This window comes from Manacus candei, unplaced genomic scaffold (genome assembly GCF_025592945.1).
Source record: "Manacus candei isolate 608988 ecotype Guabito, Panama unplaced genomic scaffold, ASM2559294v1 h1tg000019l, whole genome shotgun sequence".
Classification (NCBI taxonomy): domain Eukaryota; kingdom Metazoa; phylum Chordata; class Aves; order Passeriformes; family Pipridae; genus Manacus; species Manacus candei.
Genome location: NW_026138067.1, coordinates 5,813,479 through 5,830,282, shown reverse-complemented (window position 1 = coordinate 5,830,282; position 16,804 = coordinate 5,813,479). Strand labels below are relative to the sequence as shown.

The following is a 16,804-nucleotide window of genomic DNA, read 5'->3' as shown; positions in this document are numbered from 1 at the left end:
GGAATTATTTTTGAAAAAGCACTCTACAGTAAACTGTGAAAATTAAATTCCTTAAAATCAATGTGAGATTAGCTCACTGCAGAGAATGATTGCAGCTGAGTTCAGACTGTCACTTAAAGCTGGAATTAAATCTCTTTGTTTTTTGCTTAATTAAAATATTTCAGTGTTTGAAAAGGAACACAGATATTTTAGACTATTTATTAAGGTAGGTTAGTTCTGCTGCAATTACAGAATGTTCCTCTTCTCTTTCTCTCTTCTCCAAACAGATTAGCTTTCTCTAAAAAAAATGATCCCAAATAGTAGCTACCATTGGTCAGAGGCCCAATGCTACTTGGTACAGGTTCTACAGCTAGATAAAGACTCAACTGGAAATACTAATTAAAGGTATTTCTTTTAACAAAACATTATCAGTTAGGGAATATAAAAGTAGAGAGAGGGAAGCAACACACATCTCAGAAAAACCACACTGAAGTCACAATGTGATTCCACGTTCTGAACGTTGTGTTAGTGTGAGGAGGAGATCCATAAAACCAACATTAGGGAACAAACAGAACTATCCAAGCAGTTTTGTTTCCCAGAAGACAGACAATTCTGCAAAAGGTAATGAAGAAAAAAAGCTTCACCTCTTTTCCAGAAATCCAAACAGAATGGATATGCTACAATCCACTGTCACCTACTAATAACAGGTAGAAACACAGTATATGCACTATAGGTAGTCTGGACTGTTAACAGACAAAGTAAATATCATTCAGGAACTCCTTACAGAGACCCTGCATTACAGATGGTATCAAACTCCTTACTCATCTTCATAAGCAGATGTAGCTTAATCCTTGTCATAAGTGTCTAATTATTTCATTAAAATTTCTGCACTGAAGGATTTCTGATTTTCCTGGACCCAAGGTATTTCTTTTCAATAATTAAATACTGTAATTTCTCTGGCTCCCTTCCCATAAATTTCTATTGCTTCTTCCGGCCATAGTTATAAGTTTCTTTTTATGCCATTCGAGATTGAGACAGCAGATAAACATAACTTCACTTTCTACCTGAAAACTGGAAGAGCCAAGAAATGTTGATCCACACCCTTAAACCTATATGTAGATAAATTAAACAATTAAAAGAGCAGCTCTGTGAAGAAGAAACTAATTTATTTGTTCTAAGCTATTACCTCAAGAATTGTACAAAGCATATCTGAAATGGAAGACAGACAGCACAAGAAACAAAAGCAAAACTACTGAGACTAGTTTTCAGATTGACATTGATTTTACCTTATAGCTCCAAGGGCTGACTACCAAAGTGATAAAAAATGATAGAATAGGAGTAGGAAGATGAATATAAAAGCTTATTCAGTTGCAGTTCAAAACTCATAAAATGTAAATCTTCAGTTAATATGTTAAAAAATACTGTAGGGTCACTCTAAAGCCCTTTGCATCCTCTTCTAGCACCATGGAAAGTCAGTGTGAGCTCTTTGCAGTCGTGCATGGAAAAGAATGCTGATTCAATTTTAAACTCAGCCTGAAGTATTAGATTTATTCATGAAGTGAAAGAATATAATTATGCTTTCACAACAATTGTGGGGGGGGTTTCTGCTTTGGTGGTCAACAATGTTAAAAAAAAATTCACGTTATTTTTTGTGTCATACATAAAGAAAAAGTTTACAGACCCTGTTGTCCTTAATGGATACTTCCAGACATGAACCCATCTGTGCACAGCTTTATCAGTCTGACTCTTGGATACCAATGCCCATATTTTAAACAATGTCTCCATACAATTATTTTAATATTTCTCACTCTCTTTAAATATGTCAGTAGGTAAAAAAAAGGTTAAAAAGTTAAAATGCCTCTATTTTACTTGAGATTGCTTTCAAATTTGCTTACTTTTCACAGGCCCAAATAAAGGGTTTTTAACACATCTGGCCTAAAATTCTATCAACTGAGGTTGTCAAAAAAAAAAAAATCCATTCAAAATCAGAGGCTGCACTACAGTGTTGTGTCACAAGTGTTGCAAAAGAAAAATAACAATAATCTGGAGAAATGGCCAGTTTTCAGCTTTTCAGAAAGAAATGTAATTGACTGACTCTTTAATGTTACATTGTCATATTTTAAATTGCAATAAACTACCATCAGTGCTGTCTTCAGTACCAGTTGTTCATGATGAAGCAATTAAAGAAGAGTCGTTTGAAAAAGATATAACATGAAACAGATGGACACAAATTTTCATTTATTTAATTCATACTGCTCTTTGATGTTTCTAGTCTAGCTTATGCCTGCTTTTTCCTCTCTCCTCCTCTTCTCTCATATTTCAGTCTTTTTTCTCTCTGTTCACTCCCTGACATCACAAACTGCAGCCTCCAAAAGACAGACCCTACACTGCCAACTCATACTGGCACTCCTTCCAAGAACAGAAGCAAAGGGACACAGGGAACCACTTTAATGCTACTGCCATTGGTAGCACAACAAAATAAAGCCTTTATATGTGGGAAGCACATTTACATATTTCATAAGGAATACATGCAGAAATCCTGCGTCTTCAGACCCAACTAGTCTCAACATTCTTGTTTACATTTCTTACTCAGAACAAAATGCATTCTCCAAGCCCACTATAGCATATGGAAACCACCACAGAAATCCTCTTTTTTTTCTGAGATAAGAGGGTTGATAGAAAATAAACCGCAAAATAATGTAGCTTTGAAAGGAGAAGCCCAGGAAGAGGGAAGGAGGACATATTTTATCCGTATCTGCTGGCCTGGAAAATAAATACTGCTGTTGTGCAACTCTGCAGCTGCTCACTCTCAATTTGTTGTTTTCATTCTGGTTTTTATGATTTAATCTCATATCCTTGCAGTTAATCTGAAAAGGGTTCAGGCAGCTTTATTCATTAGTCTTGCTTCAAATCGTGATCTTACAGATCATGATCTTTACAGATACCAAGAACCAATTCTCTTTTTGTGACATGGCTTACTCTCCAATAGATGCAGCAAGAATAAGTTGACTTTCTTTTTTCATTGAATCTCATGAAATATATCTTTGGGTAAGTTTTTCTTACACTAATATAATGCATGACAAATATATATTTGTAAAACTGAAGTTATCATTTTCAAATTTTGAAAAACATTTTGGATTCATACAATACGACTAGGGAAAATAATAATAATTTTAAAAACCCAAATAATTCTTATCTTCCTGAACTACATAACATCATTTCAGTTATATATTAATAGTTATGTCATCATAACCTTACTTTTGGAAGATGCATGAGTTGTTTCCTACTTTAAGAGAGCTAAGTATATAGAAAAAAGGTTTGTGAAGCAACACTTCTGGAAGAATGTCAAAAATATTTACAATTTAAAACACTGAATTCATACGTGGAAAACTACTAAAATGGATTTACAGTGAATCCTGCTAAAAGCAAGAGAAATAATTATTTAATGAGTCGAGCATGGCAACACTACCTAAAGGTCTAATAATTCAGGCAAACAGAATGACATGTAAAAAAACTTTGTATCAGCATTAAGGTTCCCTGATTCCCAGATTTTATTACTAGGATATTGTACACATTTTAATAGGATGTCGTAAACATTTGCTTTGGCTTGGGCTTTGGAATGAAGAAACCAACCATTTCACAAACTGATTGCCTGCTGCAAAATGACTGAAAAAAAGATTATATCTGCTCAAATAATTTTGCTGCTGGAGAGAAAACACAATGTATTGAATGATGAGTAGTGTAGGTCTTGGGAACAATAGACTACATGAAATTTTTTGATGAAAATAAAATAAAATGAGACCTTTTTGCAAAATCCAGAATTAATGTGAAATTGAATACTACAAATCAAAGAACTGCAGCCATAAATCCAGCATCTGTGCAAAGCAGACCTCAGAATGGACCTTATGAGTCTGTGGATTACTTAGAATAACATTTTGCATTTCTTTGATTCACATCACTTGGTAGTTTTCAGGGAATGCAGCATTACACTGTATCAGTATCCATATTCTGCACAAAAGGTTAAGTCTGTGAAAAGCACTATGTATGGTTACAGTTCAACTGTGCTTAACATCAAACCTCTGTGTGATGTATACTCTGCCAGTCTCACCTCAAACAATGTCAAATATACCATGGCCAATTACTGAATCCTAAGGTGTGCCTGCTGCCTCTGCCTTTATCCATGGGTTCACTATGTACAAAGCAGCAAAAGCGCTGTAGCACAGACTGTAAATATTACAGTAAAGACTTTAAACTGAAAGATGGTAGACTTAGGTTAGATATAAGGCAGAAAATCTTTACTGTGAGGGTGGTGAGGCACCAGAACAGGTTGCCAATAGAAGTTGTGGATGCCCCATCCTTGGAAGTGGTCAAGGCCAGGCTGGATGGGGTTATGGGCAACCTGGTCTAGTGAAAGGTGCCCCTGCCCATGGCAGGTGGGGTGGACCTATACAGTCTTTAATGTCCCTTTCAATGCAAGACATTATATGACTCTATTCTATAAACTGTTGATTGTAAGTACAACTTGCTCCTGGACATTTAATTACATTTTATTTTTTTATGTAATAGACACAATATGAGAAAAATGTCCTTGAAGAATGTGCAATCCAAAATCATCCCAGACTTCTTTAAGGCAATAAATTTCAGATCACTCAAAGAAAATCCATAATCAACTACCTACTTGTCTGTCTAAACAGTTTGGAATCTATCAATTGCAAATGGGACTGTTGTATACATCAAGGGAACAGAATACTAGCCTAATGGTTAAAACAATATTAAGCAGCACATACATGGGTTTATAAATTTTAATACTGAAATTATATCAAATTATGATATATATATTCTATGCATTACTTTGGTATAAAGAGAATAATACATTATCTTCTGCTCTTACAAGCAGCTGTATGTAATAAAATTGTGCCATGGTTTAAGTCCTAGCCCCATGCAGCCACTTGCTTACTCCCTCCCAGCGAGATGGAAGAGAGAATTGGAAGGATAGAAGGCAGAAAACTCATGGAGTGAGATAAAGACAGTTTAACAGGTAAAGCAAAAGCCCCACACACAGGCAAAGAAAAACAAGGAATTAATTTGCTGCTTCCCATAGGCAGACAGGTGTTCAGCCAACCTCAAGAGAGCAGGGCCCCATCACATGCAATGGTTACTTGGGAAGACAAACACCATCACTACAAATGACTCCCCCTTCCTTCTTATTCCCTCCATTTTATTTACTGAGCATGATGTTTATGGAAAATTCCTTTGGTCAGTTTGGGTCACCTGTCCCAGCTGTGTCCCAGCTGTGTCTCCTCCCAACCTCACATGCACCCCAATTTCCAACTGCCAGTGTGGCAGTACAAAAAGCAGAAGAGGCCTTGGCTCTGTGTAAGCACTGCTCAGCAATAACAAAAACATTTCTATATCATCAACCCTGTGTTCAGCACAAACCCAAAACACAGCCCCATACCACCAATTTTCTGTGAAGAAAATTAACTCTACCCCAGCCAAAATCAGCACAAATAGTAAGTCTTTCAGTATTATTGAGAACAGCATGCAGAGATCCAAACTTAAGCCTTATCCCCATCTTTGAATTCTGGGATAGCCTCTCTCAGAGACATTGATGTTCTCTTCTAAAAACCCATTTGACCAGTAAGATGTTCATTGGGCATCATGGTGGAATCTTTTTCATTATCTCCAGAAAAAGAAAAAAAAAAGACTTTATGTAAGGAACATTAGGGAAAAAAATATTCAGCAGACTCTCTATCCTTCAGTAGCATGTAACATAGATCAGATTCTAAGCACACTTGAATATGTTAATTAGGGAACATCAGTATTATTATCCAAATAAAACAGGAAGAGGATAATTACTGAAAAAACGATCTGGACTTAAACAATATGTTGAGTAGAAGTGATCACAATCAGCAGAATAGTTCTGATTTCAGGCATAAAGTCCACATTCTTCCTCTTGGCAATTATTACTTTATACTGTCCTGTTTATCATAAAACTCTACTTCGGGTAAATGCATCTTGCATATATGAATTTTTTACTCATATATCCCTGTCTCACTCTGTAATTCTGCATGCATAATATAAAAACATTTTTAGAGTTAAATTGTTGCTGAGAACAAGAGCAAGAGTTTTTTTATCATCACATTATTAACACAAGAGAATCTGTCTCTCCCTCCTGCTCCTTAGCATCAAGTCAGGGTGCCAGCTGTACCTCTCAGAGACTACACCTATAACTCAGGAGCACTCAGAGCCACTACGTACTGAACCCATCAGCTGAAACCAGAGCAAAGGGCAGCAAGCAGAAAAAGTTAAACAAAAAAGATTAGACTAATTACATTCAATTTGTTCCCATATAAGACCAAAAGTAGGAAATAAAATATGGTGAAATACAAGAGGTGAGGAAAAAGGAAAACTATTTTAACTATATTAGCTGTAAAAGATATCTGCCTAACTTATTTCAAGCTGGCAGAATAAATACTGTAATGAGGTCATAGCTGGGCAGCAGAGGAATGCTGCCAGACTACACTGCTCTGGAGGCCAAATTCCAAGGCAGCTGGAGGTCTCTCTCTCATGCGCACGTGAAGGTATCATTTGTATGGAAACACATGAGCAAGCTTGCTCTCTTCTTTTGCTTCTCACCATATTTAAAGATCTATTACAGTCCTGTTTAAGAAGAAACTAAATTTATTCAATGAAACAACTTTTATTTTTATGTTCCAGTAAAATGTAGCTGCAGAGGTTGAGAGCCTTCTGGTGCCTTTTGGTACAATCACCTCAAGAAAAAGGGAGGGAATTCCACCTCCAGCCTCTGGTTAAAGCAGATCTTACCACATTAGTACCAATAGAGTCGCAGCTTCAACCAATGCCAAGTAGCATTAACACAAACAAGTGAAGAAAAAACTTTCATACTAATGACAGTAACAAAAAGCAAGGGATTGAAAAAACAGGTCATTACACAAAGATTTCACCATCTTCAATACTGTTTACTGCAAGTACAACCAGACACTTTAATTCAGTAGTCTGAACAGACACCATCTTCCACTAACCTGCCTTTTTGAGTTCTATTCTGGATTATTAGTTTTTTTGCTATAAAGTTAGTGACCACAAAAGAAATATGGTAACATAGCACAATGACTACGATTTGACAAAGTTGCAAGCACCTGGACAAGCTCTGTCACGCTGCAACTGCCATGTTCCATGTTTTTTTTTCAATAAGAAGGAATGAATACCACACATTGGCTATGACCATCTGAAACCAACAAAAGACTCCTCAACTGTTGCTTCAAAATGCCCAGTATGTATTTTTAGAGGCTACAGAATAAAAATAAGATAAAAGTTTAAAAGATAAAATAAAATTTGTAGCATAAATTCAGGAGATCTTATATGGATAATCATTAAATACTTTCTTACCTGTCTGATGTTGTGTCACTTGTTACTTGATGCTTTACTCCTGAACCATTCTTAATTGAGTCTTGTCTTGTGAGCCCTTGAGATCTGTTTTTGTCCAAAGCTTGTGTGGATATGTCACCTGGTGGTCCTTGGTACTGAGGATGCTCCTGTAGCTTTGCTTTTTTCTCTTGAGGTGCTTCCTCGTTCCGCAGAGCTCTAATTCCTTCTTGGTCAGGCTGCTGTGGTGCATGTGATCCACTGTTATAGAACCAGGCTCCTGATTTTGTGAGGATTTCTTGTTGTTTTCGGCACAAGTTACATACCCACATTACCTGTTCAGACATTTAAATGTAAAATCTGTTAGCTTGTAAACACTGTATACAACATCTTCATCAAGCACACATCAACTGACTGTTGCCATTTCCAAAGGTAGAAAGAATACAGTTTTAATTCTTTCTATTAAAATTACAATAGCTTAGCTACAACATTATAAAATATGTCTGTACAACCTTGGAGGAAATTGTTTTAGAAAAATTACGAGCAAAATAAATTTTAGTCTTTTCTTGTTTCATTATTTGAAACACAAGGAAAAACCACAGATAGAAGCAATATAAACAAAAAGGTTCTACATCTTGACGTTCCAATGGCAATATATGTAAGTTCTAAAAAATTAAGACTATAGTTTGAGGATGATAGAAAAAATGAATTAAGAAATCATTAAGCTTTTAATCCATTCTCTCACTGAGTAAGGAACTTTGGAATAGATCCTCTGCCATTGCAAACAAGTAATTTTATAATTCTCCAAAATGCTCACTGATTTACTTCCACGGTGGTCCGCATCTTATGTTTATATGAAGAAGTTGACTTCAAGAAGTGACTTAATTTTCAGAGCAATTTTAAATTAAAGTAATTTTGTAAATAAAGTAACGCAATGTATAAGACGGTGCATCTCCCTACTTCATAGCCAAGATTTACCTTTCATTGTATGCTTATTAAATTATTACAATTATTACACCTTCCCAGTTGTGAGATTCTGCATATAGCAACGAGGTTTTTTAATAATCTAAAATCTACTTGCTTGTGAAGCTTTTGTATCTGATCACCTTAGTCCCATGCCAGTGCAGCAAACTGACAGCACCAATTATCTGGAAGTCAATTTCCTATTCAGTTATTATGTTATATGAGAATAAATCAGGATGTAGTGAATCAAATACAACACACCAGTCATGAACACAATGGTACATTCAAACTGATTATTGTGTTATCTTAAAATTTGATTGTAGATAGCATTATTTCACTGCAACTTTAATCCTTCACTCCTTAATCTTCATTTTTCTTTAGCCTTAGTTTAGCTTTCTTTTTCTTTTATTTTTATTCTTCTTTTTCTGCTCGCTCCTTAAATATCTTTGTCTAAGTTCATAGACAGAATGGTACCATTTTTACTACATGTTCCTTGAATGTCTACACTCAACCTTCAATGTAGTTATAATGTCTCTAGTTCTAATCCTACACTAAGATGCTTCTTTTTCAAGGGTGTACAGTTCAGGAAATTCAAAGGTTTACATTAATGTTCTTCATTATTCTGTTAAATGTAGCTGGCTCCATGGTTGAATAATGTTGAAGATGTAGTTTCTACCTCCCTAATACATCTAGCTCAGTCCACCAGAAAAGGTTTCAGAAGCCTCAGTCTGTGTCTTATTCTCCAAGTTGTTTTCTAGTAGAAAATTTCAGCCATGCTCTCTGGTCAAACTTCACAAAAAATGTTTCGATGAGAGCTTCATGTAGAGGGTTACCTGGATGCAAGATTCATACTCAAGTTAAACTCACTGACTCCTTCATTCACAAACTGTCAGGTTGGGGTAGGAAAAGGAGGCATCTCTTGCCCATTTAATGGTGGTGATACGCCCCATCCTGGTACACTGCCTAATCTTTGTATAGGGCTGATACCATCTATGAGAACTCATGCCTGCTTGCATCAACAAGACAGAATAAATCATCAAAGCACTGAGGGTAAAAAAGAGAGAGACTCCCTAAGTAGCAGCTTGCTCCCTGAGGTAGGTTAGATATCCTTAGATGACATTCAGAGGTCAAAACTGTGTATTCTTCAGGCCTGGCCACCATTAAAATACAAATTCAAGAACAGGCCTGTTTTACCGTTACTAGTTAAGTTAGAAAGTACATGAAAATGCCAACATGAAAGTTCAGCACCCAAGACAGAAGTATTTTTGCCCTCTTTTATTAATAGCAATTAAAAGGCTTCAGTATTTCTGCTTGGTTTGTATACAGCTGAAAGAAGTTCTAAACTTTCCATGTATGTGTCAGTACAATAAAAAGACCGGATCTAAAATAATTGTTGAAGTATACAAATATGTAACAACTTTAATGATAATGAGATAAAATCCCCAACATTTTTTCATGCGCTATTTCTATTAGTAGATGTCATAATATCAGAAAACTAGATATTATAGTCAAAACACCTGGGCAACTATATCCTTGGCTGACAGCCATATTCTGTCCCCAGACAGTGCACTCCAGGATGATTAGTATTATTCTCTTGCACCCAACAGAATAAGAGATCCTTGTGAATGAATATGATTTCATATCTCCTCATCTAAAAGTAGAATCAGGAAGAGTACTCCCGACATAACCCGACTCCTGAAAAATTTACTTAGAGTATTTCAGATTGAAAAAAAAATCAAACACATTGCATGAAAAGTGCATATATTTATGTATTTTGCAGATTTTTTCTGCTTTTCTAAGACTGTCTAATGATAATTACAGCTAACACTTCTGATAAAGCCTTATTTTCAATGTACTTTCAATATGCAGGATTTCATAGTGTTGACCCTAACAATCATAATGTGATTCATATAATCACACACAATGAGAAGAATGGCACCTGTCACACAGACACAAATGTATGTGCTTTCAGTGAGCACAAAAATTACAAGCCCTCAAATAGTACTGAGCTAAATTGCTTCTCCATCTTATTGCTGTGATGGAAGCATTCTTGCAATTTAAAAAATACTGGTAATTTTTAGTGCAGACCTCTCAATTAAATGAGACAGGCTTGTAAGGTAGCATTATAAGAGCACAGATGGGAAGGTGGCATATTCCTGGACAGGATTTCTCCTGCTCCCAGGTGCCTGTGACAGAGCACTCAGCAGGTCACACATGCAGAGCAGGTCTGTCCCTGCCAAGTGCCCACAGGACAGAGCATTTCACGGGACTGTGAGGGCAGCACAGCAGAGAAGTGGAGAGGAGGCTACCCAAGTGGACTGCATGTTCAGTACACGCGTTTTTACAAACCTGTGAAGAACCACAGAATTTTCCCTTCTAAAACAGTAATTAAAAGAGTTAATCCCTTACATCAGAAATCTGCACTCCAGAGCAGGCACAGTACCTACTACACCCGTTTGTAACTCTCCTGAGCACCACCCTAAGGACTTCAGCAGCTGTGAACACATTTTGTACATAAACGTCATTGTTGCAATTTGTGGGTGTCAGTTCTTCACATGGGGACACTCCCAATTTGAAAACGAAAATATGGACAAAAATCTGCTCTCCAACGCTAAATACTAGTTCAAAACTAGAATCTCAAGTGGTAGTGGCACTGGAACAGGATGTGCATTTCCGTAGGAAAGGCTGAAACACCATCTAGTGCCTACGATAGGCATTGCTGAAGCTCTGTCCAAATCAACTTCCCAAGTGTGAAAATAGTTGCACTAAATATATCTAGCCTGACATTTTCCCATCAACGCTTACATCCATTTTTTTTAAAGACAAATTTCTTTTCTTTTATACAACACTGTAAAGAAGTATTCCGAATTTGGATTAGACAGTTTACTTTAAATCTTCCTTCTGCTTTCCATTCACAAAGGTTAGCTCCATACAGGGAACAAACAAATTTTATTTCATTTTCTATTTCTTCACTATTTTTTACAAGATTACTCATAATATGCTCCCACTTCTGCTAATAGCTTTATCACATAATATTAACACTTTTTTTACATAGGCCCATAAAACAAATTCTGCAAAACCTACAATAATCAGTCATTTCACATCTACGCATCAGAAATAATTAATGCACAAAAAAATCTCTTCCTTGCCTTGCCCTAAATAAGACATTATAATTTTTTGCTATTACATAAAATTTTTCAAAACACATTTCATACACCACTTTAAATTCAATAAAATGGAAAATATATTCATCAAGAAATTACATCTGCAGATATTTCAAGGGGAAAAAAGCAATTTAATAAAAAGGATATAATACGACAATCATTTTAGATAATGTGAAAAGACAGCTACCTTACAAAACACCATTCACTGTTCCCCTGAGTAGAGTGATAGATGGCCTACCACTAACTTCCACGAATAAAATGGAAATATTACTGTATTTAAGATTAGATTAAAAGGCACAGTATATTTTATATATTTGATTACACATCAGTTTGAGTTTGTTAGTTTAGACACTACAACCTAAGGAATAATTACACCAAATCCTCATTAGCCTTCAGAACACTACTCAGGTGTGCTGAGATGAAAAATTACTCTAGAAGGCTTCTATAGTATTATTGTTTTACCAAATCTATTAGAGTTCGCCTGCTTGCCAACAACATGTAATATATTAGCATTATATTAACTGTTGTGCTTGCTGGTAGTATTCTTAAGCAAATTTCACATGGTTTAAATATATATGTCTTTTTGTGTGTTTTTTTGGTTCTCGTATTTTATGTAGGATACGCTTCCTTAAACATTATACAAGGTAACAAGAATGCAACATTGAAAGGAAAGAGGAGACAAATGGAAGAGTAGGAAAACCCTTTGCTTGGATCCAGCATCAGGGCAAATAATAAAGATTACTAACACACTGCTCCTAGTCCTGTTTTGGGTTATTTTTCTTTTATTCCAGTCTGTTCCAAGTGCAAAACAACTTTATTACATCATGGAGCAATGTTTGAAGTCATGCTGTACCAAAGAAATTTCTTCAAGGATGGAGTACATCTCTGCATTAGTCACTATGTCGCTGTGGAACAGACACTGCAGAACCAGCGCTGGCACCCAGGAATGTGAGTCAGCTTCCTCTGTGCAGTCACAGAAATTAAGATTATATAGCAAATCTATGCATCTTTAGCTAATATAGCCCTAGTATCAGTGGGGGCCAATGGTATATATGCCTTACCTCTAGTCCCAATTTCTGCTGATCTTTCCCCATTTTGCCCAATTTGAAATACAACGGTGTTTCCAAAGAACTATAAATTTAATAAGTGAGTGTCTTGGTTTTGAGACTGTGAGATTCACTTTGAACATTATCTCCCCAAAAAATGAGATGGAACTGCTTTTCTGGTTATTGGTTTGTTTCAGAATACATTAAAATCTGCCAAAGTTTTCCAGTAAAATAGCAAAAGCACTTAGTTTTCCCTGTCACAAGTTAAACTTTTTAGTACTCTTCTTAATATTTAGAATTCAAAGCTCTTTGAATTAGAATAGAAATTGCTTGAAGTTAGCTAAAACATAAAATTTTATCTATTTGGTTATATTACCACCAAAACATGGCTCATATTTGTCCTAAAAAAACAATAATTCCATTTTGCTCCCGTCGTCTGAAGTCTATGTTGTCTCTTACAGCTAGAAGTACTGATTTCCACTACTGATGAGGGAAAATTTGTATTGTTTTCCATGAGGTTCTTCCTTTAAAAATGTTAGTTTTGATATTCCTTTCTAATGAAAGCAACTGTCTATAACTGTGGAAGACTTAAATATAGCATGTGCCAACATTCATATTTTTGGAAAACACAGAGGCTTTTACATTGGCTGTAGGATTTATCTTTAGAGACATCATTCTAGAGGTTCGGGTCCAGAATACTGATGCATTATTTGTAGCTGCTAAGATATATTTTAAAGACAAAAAATCATTATTTTGTAGTGAATAGAATAAATCATATCTACTTTATGCTCATACATTGTAAACAGCAGAATCTGGTTATATTTTTAATGAAACAGAAACTTTTCCAATTCATTTTACTGCTCTGATTGTACAGACAAGATATCATCATGTTAACATGAGGACTTGCCCAGCAGTTTGGTTTTTTTTTTCTTTTGTGGTGTCAATCCTACTTTGAGCAGGAGGTTGGACTAGATAAATGCCAGCTCCCTTCCAAACTGAATGATTCTATGATCATTTGTAACTGCACATTGGTAACTATTTTTCTACATAAAAATAAATCCCAAATAACTGTCATCAGAACAACTATGGATTTATTTGATAGTACCTGAGAACAAACACTTGCAGTGGTTACAGCAATGTGAAATTCTCCTTAAAGAGTTTAGGTTTTTATTTGATACCATTGCATGGTAGCTTCATCTATAATCAGAAGCCTGTAGGTCATGAAGGATTAGATTGGACATTAGGAAGCATTTCTTTACAGAGAGGGTGGTCAAATCCTGGAACAGGCTTCCTAGAGAGGTCATGGATGCCCCAAGCCTGTCTGTGTTTAAGAGGCATTTGGACAATTCCCTTGACAACTTGCTTTAAATTTTGGTAAGCCCTGGATTGGTCAGGTAGTTGGACTAGATGATCACTGTAAGTCCCTGCCAACTGAAATATTCTATTCTATTCCATTCCATTCCATTCCATTCCATTCTGATACTACACCATAGCAAACAAAGGTTTTATCTTAGTATTTATCCACTAAACTCGATTTATTGAATTGTACCTGTGGGATACCTTCCCCTTTTAATTTCCTTCAGTTAAATTGATGCATTTATTCAAGGAAGTATATTACAGGAACAAAGATAATCCTTGAGTTTGTGACTGTTATAAGAGTTGATAAAGATTACCTGTTTTTTCAATATTTTGCTATGCCACTAGTCTGTGCTATGGTACTGACTTTCATTTTCATAGAAGTAATAAAGTTATAATCACTTTGACTGAATGCCAAAACTGCTATAATGTTTATTTGCCTTATTTCTGTAATGATACATGAATACCTATCCCCCAATATTGTATTTAATACCACAGGAATCTTAATACCAGTTCACAAAAATGGAAAAGCCTACAATACTGCTATGAGACCAACATCTCCACATATATTTTAAGGGATATGTGTATTTGCACAGAAAAATTCTTTGCACTGAGAGAGTGACCATACTACACATTTGCTCTTGAGTTTGTATGAAAAGTTATAATGGCCATAAACAACCAAGTCAGCATACAATAAGTATATCACTTCCTGTGCATGCAGTTGCAGTATACAGTGTATATTTACATGGTTCTATCTTTCAAGTATAAGAGAAAGATGTATGACTACAATTTTTGAAAGGTATACTCACTCTTTTGTACTAATGCTGTACTCATCTTCCTAATGGAGACAGTAACTCTTGTATCACTTTTTTATTATCCATAAGGTACATACTAGTAATTTTGTTCATACATTTTTTCCATCCTAGAGTACAACTAACAAGTTAAGACATTTGACTAGGAAAACAGATTATTTATGTTCCAAAAATGTGAAAAAGGCCTCCACGTGCACAGTAGGACTAGAAACTGTTAGTTGGAACACTATGCTATGTGGGTTAATATAAGCCAGAGCATATCCTTCCTAAAGTATGCTGTATAAAAAGAAGCAGTTCACATGCTTTCACAAGAAACTGATATTCTTTAAGATCTGTAAAGGTGATAATTTGCTTTTTTTTTCATTACAGTACAGGTACAACTCAATATGCCAGTGAAGATAGTTCATAATTCCTACACAGTGCCATATTGACCATATTCATCTGCTTCATCAGTTTTTGTGATTTCATGAAGAACTAGAATGGTAGACAGTGTTCCAGTGATAAAATGGTTAATGTGACATTGGGTGTGATCTGCACGGTCAGTGTTTTCAAATACAGCTGCATTGCTTCCATAAGGGAATTTGTAAGCCTTCAAAGTACTCCACAGGGTCATGAGGGTTATTAAGTGCAGTGAGTTTGGCATGAAGTAAACCAGCTGTAAGTGAACAGAATATACCTTTACTCAATTTAGCTAAACCTTTACTAAATTTCCAGATTTGTAATAGTCTTAGGAAAGCAAGAGAACTGAGCATACATCTCCTACGCTTTTTTTAGAAAACTAAAGCTCACTAAATAATAATACTAGATAGAAAAAGACCTCAGGTATTGATTACAGTTGCCTGTTGCTTCAGAGAAAATAATTTTTAAAAAAACTTTATAATTTAATAAACTTTTATCTTAAAATTAATTATAAATAATGAGCCCAAAATCTGTAAAAACGCTTTTCCAAGTCCTACAGCTACCATGGAAGGAGTGATTTTCAATTTCCAGTGCTCGTATATTCCAAACTAGTTTATTGCTATTTACTCTTGTACTGCTGTTGTCATTAAGTTTAAATAGCTCCCTTCTCATAGTTGCTGCCTGATGTTTTTAAAGTGGCCAATCGCTTACCCTCTCTGCTTTTATGTTTCAAGAACAAATAGTTTTTGCTCTTTCAGACTATGCCTATACTAGCAAGACATAACCCTGTCACAGGGCCAGGTGCTGGCCCAGGACTGCCTGCTAATTCTTATGCTCCCTGGCACCATCAGGCCTTTGCTAACCAGCATCTCCCAGACAATGCCAACACACAGCGAAGGAGAAAAGCACGGAGCAAGAAACAGTCCTAATAAGCAGCTTGGACATGGTTACCCTGCTATGGAAAGCAGAATTCAGGATTGTTGATCAGGACTGAGCCCCAAAGGAGTCCCTGACCTGTAGGTCAAGGTAGAAATTCTTATTAGTTCTTAAATTCCTGATTTTACACTTAATCCTATTTTATCTCACTCCTTTTTTTTACTACTGGAGTTCACAAGGTCATCTGGCTCTCTATTGTACAGTATCCCATTGTTCCCCTGTACTGATAAGTATCCAACTTTGTGTCACTGATGTATTTAATTACAGCATTCTTGTTACCTATGCCAAGGCCACTAGTGAAAATATTAAAGATCTTCCCCAGTACTAATGCTTGAGAAACTCAGCTAGGAAGTTGCTTACAGCTTTCCCCTCCATTTCTTTATTAAATTAGTCCTCACTGTTTCAGTTTAACCAGTAATGTCTATGTTGTCTAGCATCATTTAAGCTTCTAAAAAAGAAGTTAATTTTGACACTCCAATTCTTAGCCATCTCTGCACAAAAATGAGTTCCTTGAACTCATCATTTCAACTGGTTTTGCCTATTTGTTCTCCTAATTCCTAAAAAAAATAATTCTCTCTGTAAAGACTGTTGTTAGAGCAGCTTTACTGATGGATTAGAAATTTGTGATGGAGGAAAGACAGTTATATTTTTGGTAAAAAATACAAATAAGCAGTTTGTATTAAGGTAAGGTAATACAAATAGAGTAAGGTAAGGTAATACAAATTATTGTAAAGGTAAGGTAATACAAATTATTGGAGTAAGG

General features: G+C 35.7%; 1 protein-coding gene across 30 annotated transcripts in view; it reads right to left on the bottom strand.

Annotated features, from left to right (window-relative positions):
- RIMS2 (regulating synaptic membrane exocytosis 2) overlaps positions 1-16,804 on the bottom strand; it is a 449,774-nt gene that overhangs the window by 324,861 nt on the left and 108,109 nt on the right. For all 30 annotated transcript variants that reach the window (XM_051785115.1, XM_051785116.1, XM_051785117.1 and 27 more), the window contains one exon: positions 7,390-7,700. In XM_051785115.1, coding sequence (XP_051641075.1) covers positions 7,390-7,700 — 311 coding nt within the window. The remainder of the gene's footprint in view (positions 1-7,389; positions 7,701-16,804) is intronic.